The sequence below is a fragment of the Pleurodeles waltl genome, chromosome 2_2, assembly GCF_031143425.1.
Source record: "Pleurodeles waltl isolate 20211129_DDA chromosome 2_2, aPleWal1.hap1.20221129, whole genome shotgun sequence".
In the NCBI taxonomy this organism is placed as follows: domain Eukaryota; kingdom Metazoa; phylum Chordata; class Amphibia; order Caudata; family Salamandridae; genus Pleurodeles; species Pleurodeles waltl.
In genome coordinates this window covers 209,202,642-209,219,063 of record NC_090439.1, presented here as the reverse complement: position 1 = coordinate 209,219,063, position 16,422 = coordinate 209,202,642, and the positions used below count along the sequence as shown (strand labels likewise).

Below are 16,422 nucleotides of genomic sequence, written 5' to 3'. Positions count from 1 at the left end.
ACCTTCTTATTCGTCGGTATTGTTTTGATCGCGTTTCCCATTTAGCATTGAACCGGTAGTACCGTCGGAACCTTTGGGGCGCGTGCGCCTACCTTGGGCCTGTTCGGGCTACCGCGTGGAAAGCCTGATGGATCAGACTCCATTCAGATTCTGCCCTCTGTGCCACGCGAAGTACCCCTACACAGACAATGCTTGGTTTGTAATTTGTGCCTTTCTCCAGACCATCCGGAGGAAGATTGTGAGGCCTGTCAATCATTTAGATCAAAGAAGACCCGAAGGCTCGAAATGGCGTAGAAAAGCAGCGAACATCTCAACGTCATGGAGGAAGAGCAGGCGCAGACAGCAGTCTCCATCCGAGACACAGACTCCAAACAGGAATCTGAAGACGACAGACCCATCACAGCTGGCCATCATGTGAGTACATGTGCCCCATCACCCCTGCAGAAAAACATTCAGAGGCCTTGGGTACACCAATCCCGGAAGGCCTTGGTTCGGCCCAAAAAAAGACAGCTGACGACTGTCATACGGGGTTGGCGCCAGAAAAGGCCACTCCCCCGTCCACTTTGGAGTTGAGCAAATCCATTAAAAGCACCACTTCAGACTCCAGTAAAAGACCCCATTCCTTGGAGTCGAAAATTTGGCAATCATCTTCGGAGCTGAGACATCCGACTACTTTTTCGGGACCGAAAAAGATACACACCTCGGAGCCGAAAAAATCCTCATATTCAGAGGAACAAGGACTTTCTAAAAAATTAAAACATATTGCACAGCCAATTATGGAATCTCATAAGACTTCTGAAGAAGAGACTGAGATTGAACCAATATTACAGGTTATGGATGAGAGACAGTCCAGAATCCATATTCATAAGGAGACAGGAAGTATGATCACTGCACCTCCTTTAAAAACCAAAAGAAAGCTGTCTGTGCAACCACCAGCAAAGGTGCAAAAACAAAAGGAGAAGCCACTACCTCTCCATACTTCTCCTCCTCAATCTCCACAGCTCCCATTCTCACCTCAGAATAGCCCACCACCACTGCCTTCTCCAAAACATTCTTTATACTCACATGGAGATACATACAGCAGACCCATGGGACCTCTATGACCCTGATCCCATCCCGGACAGTGATCCAGACATTTATCCATCAAAACCTTCTCCTCCAGAAGACACCACTGCATACACCCAAGTAATATCTAGGACAGCAGCTTATCATGGAGTAGCCATGAATTCTGAACCATTAGAAGAAGACTTTTTATTTAATACATAGTCTTCTACTCATTCCAGATACCAGTGTCTCCCAATGTTACCAGGAATGGTTAAACTTGCAGACCAAAGTTTTAATGAACCTGTCAAAGCTAGGATCATCACCCCTAGAATTGATAAAAAGTATAAGCCTACCCCTACTGACCCAGATTATATCACTCATCAGGTCACTCCAGACTCAGTAGTAGTCAGTGTGGCAAGGAAAAGGGCAAACAGCCAGTCATCAGGAGACGCACGGCCTCCTGATAAGCAGAGTAGAAAATTTGATGCAGCTGGGAAAAGAGTTGCCTCACAAGCAGCAAATCAGTGGAGAATTGCAATTCTTTAGTACTTCTAGCCAGGTATGACAGGGCCCATTGGGACGAAATGCAAGATCATATTCAGCATCTCCCAAAGGAGCATCAAAAAAGAGCACAACAAGTGGTGGAAAGGGGGACAAGCTATCAGCAGTAATCAAATAAGATCTGCCCTTGATGCTGCTGATACTGCTGCAAGGAGTGTAAATCCTGCCTTCACAATTAGAAGACTAAGACATGGATGGCTACGCTCCTCTGGTTTTAAGCCAGAAATTCAGCAAGCAGTACTTAATATGCCTTTCGAGAAGAAGCATCTCTTTGACCCAGAAGTAGACACCACTTTAGAGAAACTGAGGAAGGACTCGGATACTGCAAAAGCAATGGACGCTTTATACACCACCCCATATAGAGGCTCCTTTCGCAGAACACAGTTAAGAGGAGGTTTTAAGCCTAATATCAAAGTGCTGGGTTTAGAGGATCCTATAGAGGACAATATTTCAGGAACAGAGGTAAATTCCAAACCTCTAAGGAGACCACAACACAACCTAAACAGTGACTTCCTTCCCTCCCTTCCACTCCAAAAATCTCCTGTGGGGGAAGACTACAGCAATTCCACTCTCATTGGCAAAATATCACATCCGACAATTGGGTATTATCAATTATCCGCAATGGCTATTGCCTTGTATTAATCTCCATCCCTCCAAACATTCCACCACAATATCACAAGTTTTCCCCAAAACACACCGTTCTTTTACAACAGGAGGTACAATCTGTACCATTAAAACAAGCAATAGAATTGGTTCCACATTCTCAACAAGGAACGGAATTATACTCACTATACTTCCTCATCCCCAAAAAAGACAGCACCCTCATGCCCATCTTGGACCTCAGGCCCCTCGATCTATACATCCTGTCAGAACATTTTCACATGGTAACTCTGCAAGATGTTATTCCACTACTACAAAAGCAAGATTACATGACTGCTTTAGACCTCAAAGATGTTTATTTCCACATACCCATCCATCCAGCTCACAAAAAATACCTCGGGTTGGTCATAGCAGGAAAACACTACCAGTTCAAGGTGTTAATAAAATCAAACAATTTTACACAATGCCAGCAACACACATTACGTGATAGAAACTTTGCACACCCTAGGGTTCACTCTAAATTACCAAAAGGCACACCTTCAACCAGCACAGGTACAACCTTACCTAGGTGCTATCCTAAATACTCAACAAGCCCTAGCTTATCCAAATATACAGAGGATACAAGCTTTCCAAAATCTCATACCACTCATACAGCCAAATCAACAATACACTGTGAGATTTATTATGAAGATTCTAGGAATGATGGCATCTTGCATAGCTATAGTCCCACATTCAAGACTAAACATGAGGTCCTTACAACAGTGCCTCTAACAACAATGGTCACCGGCATGTGGTCAACTTCAAGAGCTAGTGTTGATGGACCGCCAAGCACATATGTCCCTTCAATGGTGGAATCACAGCAGTCTAATGAAGGGGCGGTCATTTCAAGACCCTGTGCCTCAGATCATAATCACAACAGATGCATCAATGATCGGTTGGGGAGCTCACTTCAACAATCAGACCTTTCAAGGGCAATGGGATGTCAAACAGAAACAGCTACACATAAACCACTTAGAATTATTAGCTGTGTTTCTTGCCCTAAAATCATTTCAACCTCTTCTCAAGCAGAAGAATGTTCTCATAAGAACAAACAACATGACCACCATGTATTACCTCAACAAACAGGGCGGGACACATTCATCTCAACCGTCCCATCTAGCCCAAACAATTTGGAAATGAGCAATTCACAATCAAATTAATTTACTAGCACAATATATTCCAGGAATAGACAATCAGCTGGCAGAGCTCCTAAGCAGAAATCACCAGCAAACACACAAAATGGGAGATTCACTCCCAAGTACTTTAAAAGTACATTCGAAAGTGGGGAACACCAGACGTAGATCTGTTCGCAACAAGCGAAAACTAAAAATACCCAAACTTCGCATCCAGACACCCACATCTCCTATCCAAGGGCAATGCTCTATTGATCAATTGATGAGGGATATTTGCTTACGCTTTCCCCCTCTCCCACTCCTTCCCTTTCTGGTCAGCAAACTACGTCAAACGTCACTCACCATGATACTCATAGCACCAGCATGGGCATGCCAGCATTGGTACACAACACTTCTAGATCTGTCTGTAGTACCACATTCCAAACTCCCAAACAGACCAGATCTGTTAACACAGAACAAAAGTCAAATCAGGCACCCAAACCGCAATGCACTCAATCTAGTGATTTGGCTCCTGAGGTCAAAGAATTTGGTTATCTAAAGCTTCCACCAGAATTTATGGAAGTAAACAAGCACGTAAACCTACTACTAGACAATGCTATGCAAACAAGTGGAAAAGATTTGTTTTCTGTTGCCAATCTAAAAACATCGATCCACCTACAGCATCTATACAACATATTGTATGCTATTTAATTCATTTGCAGAAATCAAATTTGGCTTTTTCATCCTTCAATACACCTAACTGCAATATCTGCATACTTGCAGAATATTCAGCACACTTCTCTATTCAGAGTTCCTGTGATTAAAGCTTTCATGGAAGGATTAAAATGTGTTATTCCACCTACAACACCACCTGTTCCATCGTGGAATTTAAATATAGTGCTTACTAGACTCATGGGACCACCTTTTGAACCCATGCACTCTTGTCAAATACAATTTCTAACATGGAAAGTCACATTCCTTGTAGCTCTTACCTCTTTAAGAAGAGTTAGTCAGATAAAAGCGTTCACTCTTGAGGAACCTTTTTTCCAAGTACACAAACATAAAGTTGTTCTTAAAACAAATCCAAAATGTCTACCAAAAGTATTATCTCCTTTTCACATCAACCAAACAGTGGAATTGCCAGTCTTCTTTCCACAGCCAGACTCTGTGGCAGAAAGAGTTCTTCATACCCTAGATCTCAAAAGAGCTCTTATGTACTATATTGATGGAACTAAAGATTTAAAAAAAACAAAAAAACTTTTCGTTGTTTTCCAAGAACCACATAAAGGGAATCCTATATCAAAATAAGGTTTAGCAAGATGAATTGTTAGATACATACACACATGCTACAGAAAAGCAAAAATACACCTTCTGATCACTCCTAAAGCACATTCTACAAGAAAGAAGGATGCATCAATGGGATTTTTAGGGAACATACCAATGGTTGAGATATGTAAATCAGCCGCATGGTCAACTCCCCATACTTTTACAAAAAACTACTGTTGTTTTCTCACATCAACAAGCCACTGTAGGCCAAGCTGACTTAAGGACATTATTTCAAACAACTTCAACTTCTACAGGCTAGCCACCGCTTTTTGGGAAGACTAACTGCTTTCTAGTCTATGTATAGCATGTGTATCTGCAGCTATACATGCCATTGAACGGAAAATGTCATTTACCCAGTGTACATCTGTTCGCGGCATCTAGTGCTGCAGATTCACATGCACCCTCCTTCCTCCCGGAACCCTGTAGTCGTTTAAGTTTTACATTTGTACATATGTATATACATTTACATGGACATTGCTTTGTATTCCTATACTCTATCACTCCTTCCTTCACCCTTTGCGGGAAAAGAATCTAACAATGGAGTCGATTCCCATGCATACTGAAGAGGAGGAGTCACTCGATCCTGTGACTCCGAAAAGACTTCTTCAAAGAAAAACAACTGGTAACACTCCAAGCCCAACACTAGATCTCGGAAGAGCTATGCATAGCATGTGAATCTGCAGCACTACATGCCACGAACAGATGTACACTGGGTAAGTGACATGTTCAATGGCATGTGTAGCTGCAGATTCACATGCTTTGCGTAAGTCCACCATCTAGGTTTGGGCTTGGCGTGTTGGAAGTTGTTTTTCTTTGAAGAATCTTTTTGAGTCACAAGACGTGTAATCCCAACACATTGGTTTTAGACCATATTCATTTAATATATCAGTTTTCAATTGGATGAAGCTATAGCCTTAATGGTCTGGACTTTTAGTTAAAGAATAATGATGATTTGCATGTTTTATAAATTTGTGACCATAACTTTATTTAGGGGTTTTAAAAAAATTAAAAAAAAGAGATAAATGAAAAATTGGTCCTCCAGCGGCGAGGGTTTTTGAACTAAAACTTTGATAATTACGTGCTTTTAATAATTTGGTTTTAGATTATAATTAATTAGTCTGATAAATTTTAATTGATTGAACCCAAATTCTAACGATCTAATATTTTTATATGTCTTGAGATTTTGTAAAAACAAAAATGTTTAAAAACAATATTATCTACACATTTTTAAAAATCTTAAAGTGCTATGTTTCTTAATCATGTTATGTTTTGTTTTGTTTTGTCTACTTTTATGGCTTACAGCCGAAATAAAGAAAGATTGAGTCACAAGATCGAGTGACTCCTCCTCTCGGTGATAGTGCACATGGGCATCGAGTCCTTTGTTAGATTGTTTTCATTCTACCGTCGGGCTCGAACATGTTTCCTTTCACTCTGGTAGATCTCGGTTCGGTACTATCTGAACTTCTCTCATCTTTTCTATAAAAATGTCAGTATAGTTCTCAATCTTGTTTTTAACTTGCATTTGATCCAATTGTAATCGTCAGGGTTGATTAAATGCCCTTTTCGGGCGACCGTGCCCTTCTTGGGCCTACTTTGACTCATGGTTGTCCGACGATGTCAGGCTGATGGAATGTACTCCGTTTTGCTTCCGTCCTTAGTGTCACGCCAAGTTTCCATACACCGATCAGCACTCGGTGTGCAATCTCTGTTTTTTTCCAGATCACAGAGAAGAAAGCTGTGAAGCGTGTCGATCCTTCCATTTGAAGAAAACTCTTAGGGATCGAAGAGCACGTCAGTTGGGGATGGCGTCCAAGTCGCCGGAATAAAGGCCCAACATCTTCGGAGAAGAACACGCTCAAGAAGAGATGGCTCATCAGACTGCAGTTTCCATCACAGACTCTGATTCGTATTGAGATTCTGATGGTGACAGCCATTCCATCCCAGTGGTGCAGCACATGAGTACATCAGCTCCTTCCCATCCACAACAAGCAACCAAAAGGACTACAGCACTGGTCTTGGGTCTCCCACTGCTTGCTGGCCATTGTCGGACCCGAAAAATGCAGTCGGATGACCAACCCTCAGGTTTGGCACTGAAACTGAAGACCAAAGTCTTGGCGCTGAGCAAACAGCATGCCATACCTGTTTCAGGATCGAGCCGAAAATCAGAGACTTCCACATCGGAGCCGAAAAAAGTGCCATAAATTTCTGAGGCAACATTCTCGGCCTGACTGAAACATTCAGTTTCCAAACATTCAGAGCTGAAGCCTGTGGGTGGAAAATATGCTCCAACTACTGAGGAGTCTTCTGAAATAAGGCCCATACTGAATGTAATGGACGCTGACCAGTGCAAAATCCATAACCATAGGGATACAGGAAGAATTAAAAGAGAAGATTGACTTTTCAAGAGACTGTAGAAGCTGGGCCTCCACCTGCTAAAATGTTTAAGCAAAAGGAGAAATCAAAGGCACTACAATAGCCTTCACCATCACATTCTCCTTTACATCCTGCTTCTCCACCACCCGATACTCCACCACCTTCACCTACACAATTTTCTCCACAATCCCCTATCTCAACACATGGGGATGATTTAGATGATACTCATCAGGATATAGATCCATGAGACTTTTAGGATTCAGATCCCATACCTCCTAATGATCCGGATTTATACCCTGCTAGGCCATCTCCATCTGAAGATACAACTGCATACAATCAGGTGATAGCTAGGGCAGCTCCATATCACTACGTGCAGTTGCATACATATCCCATTGAGGATGACTTCTTATTTAATACATTAACATCTACTCACAAAGATTATCAGTGTCTACCTATGCTCCCAGGCATGCTTAAACATGCAAGGGACATTTTCAAACAGCCAGTGAAGTCTAGAATCATCAGACCAGGGATAGAAAAAAGAATAAACCTGCACCTTCAGATCCACTTTTTTTAGAGCCCAATTACCACTTGACTCTATAGTCAGTGCAGCAAGGAAAAAGGCAAATAGCCAATCCACAGGGGTTGCTACCCCCCCAGACAAGGAGAGTCATACATTTGACGCAGCTGGAAAAAGGGTAGCAACTCAAGCTTCTAATCACTGGAGGAATGCAAATTCGCAAGCACTATCAGCAAGATATGACAAAGCTCAGTGGGATGTGATGGAGGAGTTCTTGCGGTACCTTCCACCAGAACACCAGAAAAGGGCACAGCAGATAGTAACCGAGGGGCAGGCTATCTCTAAAATAATCAAATTAGCAGTTAGATCTGCAAAAGATGCAGCAGACACCAAAGCAAGGGGTATCAATACCAGTGTGATTATTAGAAGGCACGCATGGTTAAGAACTTCAGGGTTCAAACCAGAAATACAACGGGCAGTGTTAAATTTGCATTTTGATCAGAAACACCTATTTGGCCCTGAAGTAGATAACTCCATAGAAAAGTTGAAAAAAGACTCTGATACAGCTAAAGCTATTGGTGCCCTTCACACTACTTCTACTCGAGGGAACTTATCGTAGGCCCCAGTTTAGAGGAGGCTTTAAACCATCAACCTCAGAGCTGTCCACATCCCAGCAGAAACAAGGGCCACATTTTTACATACTCTTCTGCATACTCCTAGACCCCGCAGCTGGACTTCTTCATTCACTGTCCTGCAGGAACCTCACCTCCCAAGAGGGTAGGTATTGCCTATCTCTACCCCCTGGACATCTCAGAGTGGCTTGGACACTGTTCCCTTCTTTTCAGGGTCTTCTCATCAGGAGGCCACCATGGGGTTCCACCGATCTGGTTCACAGATCGCAACAGCATCTGGACAACGAGGCTTCCATTGACACCGAGGGTTTCCAACTTCACTTTACCCCTATGTACCTGGGCTCATTGGTGTAGGTACTCCAGACTTCTGGGTATCCACAGGTGGGGGCACTCTTCAATTTATTTTTGTGCCAACTGGTTTCCTTGAGGTCCAGTGGGAAGGGTCCTGAATCCATAAAAATCCAACTGCGACGGTCCTGTGTTAGTGTATGAGACGCCCAGATCAATAAGAACTCTGTATTCGGGTGTCTGTGGGATTACAGTTACTTACCTCTAGTATTTTCTTACTCCCCCAGCCCCTGGAATCATAACACACTTACCTTGGTTGGGCACCTCCATCCTTAAACCACTTTCATAGTATGGGGCCCCATATATTTCTATGCTATTTCTAGCTGTATATTTTGTGTAACTATCTCCAAGTGGCGATATACCAATGTTAGTATAGTCTTTAGTTTTGTAATAAAGAAATCTTTATTTTTTCAACACCTGGTGTGGTTCATTCTTGTATACCGTTACTGACTGACTATTGTGGTATTACAAGTGCTTTACACTCCTCCTAGGTAGGCTTTAGCTGCTCACCACAGCTACCCGCTGAGATCTCTTGCTATCTACACACCTAAACACTATCACTAAGGGTTGCCTGGACTCCGTATAGGGTGCCAAACCATAGGTGTACACTACAAACTGAAGCAGCCTCCTAGATCCGGTATTTGTATATTGGTTTACATTTTAAAAAAACACAGAAATTCACTGAAAATAACAGGGATGTTATAGTTGCGTTCATGTTTTACCCACTCAAAACTGTAGAAATTCAGCAATTGTAGTTATACTTATAATTTCTTCATATAAGTATAACTATAATTTGTGACAGAAAGTAACTTTAGGCATCCAGTTATAGTTTGTTAACATAAGTATATCTAGAAGTATAATTACAACAGCTGAATTGCTATGGCTTTGTGTTGGGAAGACGTGAACCTTATTATAATATCCCTGTAAACTAGTTTTTTTCAGTGAAAAACATATATATGTGTGTGTGTGTATATGTGTGCGTGTATGTGTGTGTATATATATATATATATATATATATATATATATATATAGAGAGAGAGAGAGATATTTCCTTCACAGATCGAATGAAAATTAAAAGTACCTCCAGCAGTATTACAGAAAATGGAAAATGCATTTTTGACAGCATTCTTAACACGTTTCGATATACCTCGTGTCTAGATCATATATATGTGTTAATTTGAGTAACTCACCTCTTAAAATTATTTTCTAAATATTTGTGATTACTCCCTTATCCCTCTTATTTATATGTTTGTGTAGACAAGATGTTCTGGAAATTCTGTTCCAGCTGTTACTTAGAAATTCTGAGATTAAAAATGAGTCAATAATTGTCAGTCTGTGTTTTTTGTAAGTGGAATTATAGGGAATGTCCCATTTCTGTAAGTTAATTTTGTACTTCTGTAATGCCTTCAGTTTTCTGTTCTTGATCAATTCTGAAGGATATAGTGTAGATGGGAGATTAGAAGTGTTAATGTTTTCCGTGAATTGGATGACAAATGCATTAAAACTGGTTTAGTTGGAAATCTAATAAGGTTGAAAGGGAATTTGATACTGTTTTTATATATTACTATATTGAACCAATGCTAGATGAATCGTGTTCTGGCAGTGATATAAAGAATATTAAGCTGTATCTTCACAGAAGCAAATTTGATGTTTTAGTGGTCATTACCATTTAATAACATTTCATAAAGTGATACTGTTTATTAATAAATGATGGAACTCGGAGAATTGCATTCCTCCCTATAAGTGCTTTAGATTGGTATTTGAATATTATACCTGATTTGAATTGAGGCATATTTCTGACTGCAGCCTAGACTAGGCTTTCAGGCTCTTACTTCAGCTTTCTGCAGATGATTTACACAGGTGCACAAGACAAATGCTCACTCTTACCTTGCAGAATTATTATCTCTGAGCTTGTTGCCATTTAAAATTGGAGGTGTTGTAATTGTGTCAACACTTTTTATTGTTGATTTAAATCAGAAACTCATTCTCCCTTTTTCATTTACAAACCTAGCTCTTTCTCTATTCTTTTTTTCTTATCAATTCTAACTCTTCCTTTGTAAGTAATTCCCTTGCCTCACGTGAAGATCTCTAGTTAGTTTGCTCTATTATTGACTCCCCGTGGTTATCTCCTTTTTGTGTCATTTTTTCTCCTGCCGACATAACCTTCTCCTTCTCTCTTGTACTTCATTTACTTCTTCTGCCTCCACCCTGCACCTTAAGAGATGAATATCAGACCCAAAAACTCTCTTCCTCCTTGCGCTCACCCTTGGTAGTAAGTATGTATGTGTCCTCTTCAATGTAATAGCTTTTCCTTTGCCCACATATGCCCTCCTCCTGATTATTAGCACTCCTATTTGTAACCCACTATCTGATAGAGACTTGTAGCTGCAGATTTCCTACCTCTGAATTTCCTCCAGGCATCAGATTGGATCTCGAGATTTTCATTAGCAGTACCCCTGTGCGCAGTTAGGTGGTGTTTAACAGCTCCATGTAAATCATCGTTCACTTTGGATATGACTTTGTGGTTCCTATGGAGGCGCCATCCTGGCACGCGGATTACAGTTCTTTCTTTCCACGCAAACAAGCACTGATCCGAAGAGAGCGACCCCCCCTCAGTCACTTTGACATTTTTTTATTTTTATTTTTTAAAACTTTTTGTCTGATTGTTGTGAGTATTCTTCTCCTAAATCATAGAAGATGTCATCTAGAACGACCAGCTTCAAGCACTGTGGATTCTGTCACCGGGCAATGTCCGTGACAGATCGGCACCTTGTATGTCTTTGGTGCCTGATGCATGACCATGACCCGAAGTTCTGCTCAGTGTGTCAGGCCATGCATCCGAAGGCTTTGAGAGAGCAGCCCCTAAAGCTGATAGTGGCCCAACGCTCGACTCCGCACAAGTGTAAATCTCAGTTATGAGGAAGGTCCCAGGATTAGTTGCAGAGTCCTCCATCATTGCCTCCCACTCCAAGTCCTTTTTTGGCAGTCGGGTAAGTCTAGGCATAAGAAGGAGCCCAAGAGATTGAAGCGTTCTTAGACTTCTTTTCATCTGTCAGCCAATGAGACGAGGGAGCGTTGGCATTATAGGTTTCTCTCCGCGGAACCAGCGCCTGGGCCATCTCTGTGCCTCCCCCGAGTTTCTGGGAGCCATAACGACCCCTGCCCAACTAAGTTTTACGAGGCCATGCGCCTCATTTGTGGGCTGCACAACACCGCTGGAGCAACTTATTGCCCTGTGGAGTTGGAAGGAGCCCCTTTGGGTTCCTACCCAGTGGCTTCAACCTCTGTGCCATGGGGCACACAAGTAACCAGACCCGGATCCAGACTGGTGATAGTTGTACCACCCTGACCTTCCACGACTCCAGTCCCAGAGCTGATATCCCAGCGCCATCCATGCCCACGGACTGTGCCATCCCCATTGTGATCACCGACTCTGATACAGAGCCATATGGTTGTCAGACTACGCCATCTCAGACAGGGGCAGGCTCCTTGCCCCCTGGGTTGCAGCCTGAGCCCTTTTATTATGGGTTAGGTGTCGGGAATAAATGGGAGGGTTTGCTTGACCCTTTAGGAATACCAGTCCCGTGAAACTATGGATTGGCATGAAGACTTGGCTGTGACCAGTAAACTGGATCTGGATAATTCTCCAAGTACTGGCATGCTTTCTCCCCAGGCTACAGAGGAGGGAGTGACTTAATTGTGGTGGTGAGAAGAGCGGCTGAGGTCCTAGAACTTAAATTGCCTTCAGTGGCTTTCAAGACTAATCTCTTGACAGATATATAACAGGAGCTTCCACCTAAGAATGTCTGCTCCCATTTAATGAGGCCCTCTCAGACTTCCTACAAGGTACCTGGTGCAAACCCAGCACAGGCGCTCCTGTGAATTGGATGATTGCCCGCCACCATCTCTCCACATCAGGCAACCCAAGTTTCTTGACACAACACCCCACCCTTGAGCTTGGTGGTCCAAGCCTCTACCTCACAGATCCCATTCACTTCCGCTCCCGCTGATAGGGAATCACTTGGGAAGATGTGTTCTTCTGCCAGCCTTGCATTGTGGTCCATGAACACCGCATTTCTTTTGGCCCATTATATTCAGGCTATGATAGTGATGTTTCAGCCTCTAACCTGGATTTCGGTGAGAATGACACTGAGGCTTCTGGGCCTTATGGCATTCTGCATCTTGCTAGTGACACATGCCAGATGGCATGTGCGGGCTCTGCAGTGGGACCTGAAGTTCCAGTGGGTGCAGCATCAGGGAGATCTCTTTGACTAAGTTCAGATCTTGAAGGGAGCTGTGAAAAGTCTGCAGTAACGGTTAACGAATCATGATAGACAGATCCCTGTTCTTTACACAACCAGATCCGACAGTAGCGACAGATGCATCACTCTTTGGATGTCACAGCCATCTGAGAGAGGTGGAGATCAGAGGCATCTGGTCTCAGGCGGAATCTGGACTCCACATCAGACTGTTGGAGCTCCATGCGATCCAGCTAGCACTGAAAGCATTTTTTTCCTCTATCAAAGGAAAGATGGGGCAGGTGTTCACGGACACACCACCGCCATGTGGTACTACAAGCAGGGCAGGGTGGGGTCATACACCCTTTATCAAGCGGCTCTGTGCCTCTGGATGTGGCTGAAACAGACGGGGGCATATCCCTGGAGCATCAACAACTGGCAGGATCTCCGAACGCGATAGAAGGCTAACTCAGCCAAAAATGCCTAGCAGATAATAAATGGTGTCTCCATCCAGTTGTGGTGCAAGGTCTCTTTTTTCAGTGGGGAAAGCCTTGGTTAATCTGCTCACCTACGTAGAGAACATGCATTGTCAGCAGTTCTGCGCGTTGTAGTTTCCAAAGTAGCAATCACTTTGAGACACTTCATCTTGAGTGGAATTTGGGCCTACTGTACGCCTTTCTACCCATACTACTAATACTCCGAATTCTCAAGAAGATCAAAAATGACTGATCTCAAGTAATGCTTGTAGCTCCAGACTGGGCCCAGAGAGTCTGGTATCTTGAGTTGCTGAGCATGTCTGTCGATCCTCCGATCAGACTGCCCTTTCGGGAGGATCTTTTATCGCAGCAGCAGGGAAGGATTCTGCACCCAAACCTGTCCATTCTCTGTCTTCTTGCCTGAAGATTGAGCGGCTGCAGTTGACAGCTGTTGACCTTCCTTCCGAAGTCTGTAACGTAATCTTGGCAGCCAGGCATCCCTCCACCAAAGCAGTATACATCTGTCATTGGAAGAAATTTGTGGCAAGGTGCAAAGACAAGTCTGACCGCCTTTCTGCCCCTCTCTCTCTCTGAGATCCCGTTGTTAATCCTTTCTCTGACCTAGCAGGGCTCTACTATGGGCACTCTTAAAGGTTATTTGCTAGTTCCGCTTTATTGAGGTTGCCTGATCAGTATTCTTAGTTAAAGTTCCTTACTGTACATGGGTTTCTCAAAGATCTTATATTTCTCATTCCTCCATCCCCATTCATTATGGCCCAATTGGATCTGATTTTTTTCTTTTACATTTCTGATGTGCGCTCCTTTTGAGCCTCTCCACAATTGTCCTGTCAGGCTTCTCACTTTTAAAACAGCCTTCCCTGTGACCACTACATTTGCCCGCAGAGTGAGTGGGCTGCAGACATTGTCATGTAAAGTTGTGCATTAGGGCCTACCTTCTGCCAAAAGTGTCTACACCCTTTCATGTAGGTCAATCCATCACCATGCCTTTTTAAGCACCCCCACATCCTTCTAAGGAAGAGGAGAGAATCCATTGCCTGAACCCAGAAAGGGCATTGGTGTTCTCCCCTGATGGATGACTAAGTCTTTGTAGGGTATGTGGGTGCAAAGAAAGGTCGGGCAGTGCAAACGTGAGCAAACTCAAGATGGGCCGACCTTAGATCTGCTATGCACTGGCCAAAAACCAACCCCCTGAGGGTTTGCATGCTCATTCTACCCAAGCTAAAGCTACAGCCACTGCATTAACCCACAGAGTTCCAATCCATATTATCTGTCATGAGACAACCTGGGCATCTCAGCACACGTTTACCAATCACTGCTCTCAGGACAGTCAGGTCCGTAGAGAGGGGCATTTTAACCGTTCTGTCTTGCTGGACTTTCTAGTATTAACTTGGTTTGCAGACCCAACTCCTTGGGTAACGCTTTATCTGGTAGAGACAATATCTAGTTGCAGATTCGTTACCAACCCTGCCATCCTCCTCGCTCCGAGAACTGATTTCTAGGGGCTGGCGCGCCCCTATCGGGGCCTTAGTTTTGATGCACCAGTAGTCAGTTTCTTTATGGCTCTAGACTTCTGGCTTGGAAAGTCGTGAGAAGAAACTGACGTCAGTGTGCCAGGGTGGTGCCTATATAGGAAACAAGACATCATATCGGGCACAGATGGCGATGAACACTGAGCCGATCAACGCCACCTAACGGTGGGCATGGGTTCTGCTCACGAAAATCTCCGGATCCAGTTTGACACCTTGGGGAAATTCAAAAGTAATGAATATGCAACTAGATATTGTCTCTAACAGATAAGGCATTACTAACTGTAAGTAACTTGTTAATTCCTACTCTAGCTGTAAAGTGGTTCTTTACTCCGCATATCACTAGTTTCCACATATGCATTTTCATCATCCCTCTTACTACAATAAGCAGTCCGTATTAATCAAAACTGTACTAGTGTCAGCTTTCTAACTTTCGCTCTGTATCTTGAAATCCTGATTAAGCCATGTAATAAAATATAGAATAACATTTTTTTTTTTTATTCTGTTGAATGAATTGTAGGCTTGGTGTGTGACAAAATATTACCACTAAAATGATAATCTTTTGGTCAGTGTTTATGTATCTTCAAAAATGGTGTCTGTGATTTAAATCTATATACTCTTCCTGCACTCTCTTGTGTTTTTATTTCTTTTCCAGTGAAGACATTTTTAAACGAGGATTTACAGTGATTGTAGATATGCGTGGATCAAAGTGGGACTCTATCAAACCTTTGCTGAAGATTTTACAAGAATCATTTCCTTGTTGTATTCACGTTGCACTCATAATAAAGCCGGATAATTTTTGGCAGAAGCAGAGGACCAATTTTGGCAGCTCTAAGTTTGAGTTTGAGGTAATTACTGTTTTTTTGTTGTTTTTTTTTGCCTCCAATCCATCACCACCAGTGACATGTCTAGATTACATTTGTACTGGTTTCGAATTGGTCTGCATTCCACTGCTTATTAGGTTTTGAATATATTAAAGATTAAATGAAATGCAGCCTGATAATGCTTGCTTTGTATTTGTGTAAGAGGACCTCACAAACATGCTACAAAAGGTTATAGATTACATTTACTGCTGAAGTATTCGTCCATTATAAAAGCTGTATTTATGCCTGTCCACAGCACCAGGAATTTGGAAGTACGACGTAAGACAAACTCAGAAGTCATATTGGGGGAGCTACTGAAAATAGCCTTCTGACCCCAAAAGCATAATTTACCTATTTATTTCCCTGCTTTCTTTTGTTATGATGGTCTGTGAGCCCCACATGCTGTTTGCTGTCCACCATATCACCAGGTTCCTGAAGACTAAGCCATCAAATAAATAGCAAGTTTGACAATTAAATACATATAAGAACTCATAATCCCTAAGCCACACCCTACCTCAGTCTTGGTCATGACCTAAAGAGAATGCACCTAGGTATTTGGCATTAAATGTTTTCAGCAATTAATCCAAGCCTACTACCTTTTCATGTGTGTTTCACCATCAGCTTGTCACCTTCACCAGTGATGTTGGCTCTGCATCGCTGTAATGACACTGCTAGTCCTGTTTACAGTACAGTCTTCAATTCATTTAATTCCATAAATAAAACACATTCTTTTTAGTTCTGTTGGT

At 42.6% G+C, this 16,422-nt stretch overlaps 1 protein-coding gene across 7 annotated transcripts in view; it reads left to right on the top strand.

The window, feature by feature from the left end:
* The window catches only part of TRIO (trio Rho guanine nucleotide exchange factor), a 3,522,386-nt gene that overhangs the window by 160,046 nt on the left and 3,345,918 nt on the right, over positions 1-16,422 (top strand). For all 7 annotated transcript variants that reach the window (XR_011200906.1, XM_069219639.1, XM_069219640.1 and 4 more), the window contains exon 4: positions 15,469-15,661. Coding sequence is in view for 6 of the 7 variants with exons in the window: in XM_069219639.1 (XP_069075740.1) it covers positions 15,469-15,661 (193 nt within the window). In the remaining variant the exon portion in view is untranslated. The remainder of the gene's footprint in view (positions 1-15,468; positions 15,662-16,422) is intronic.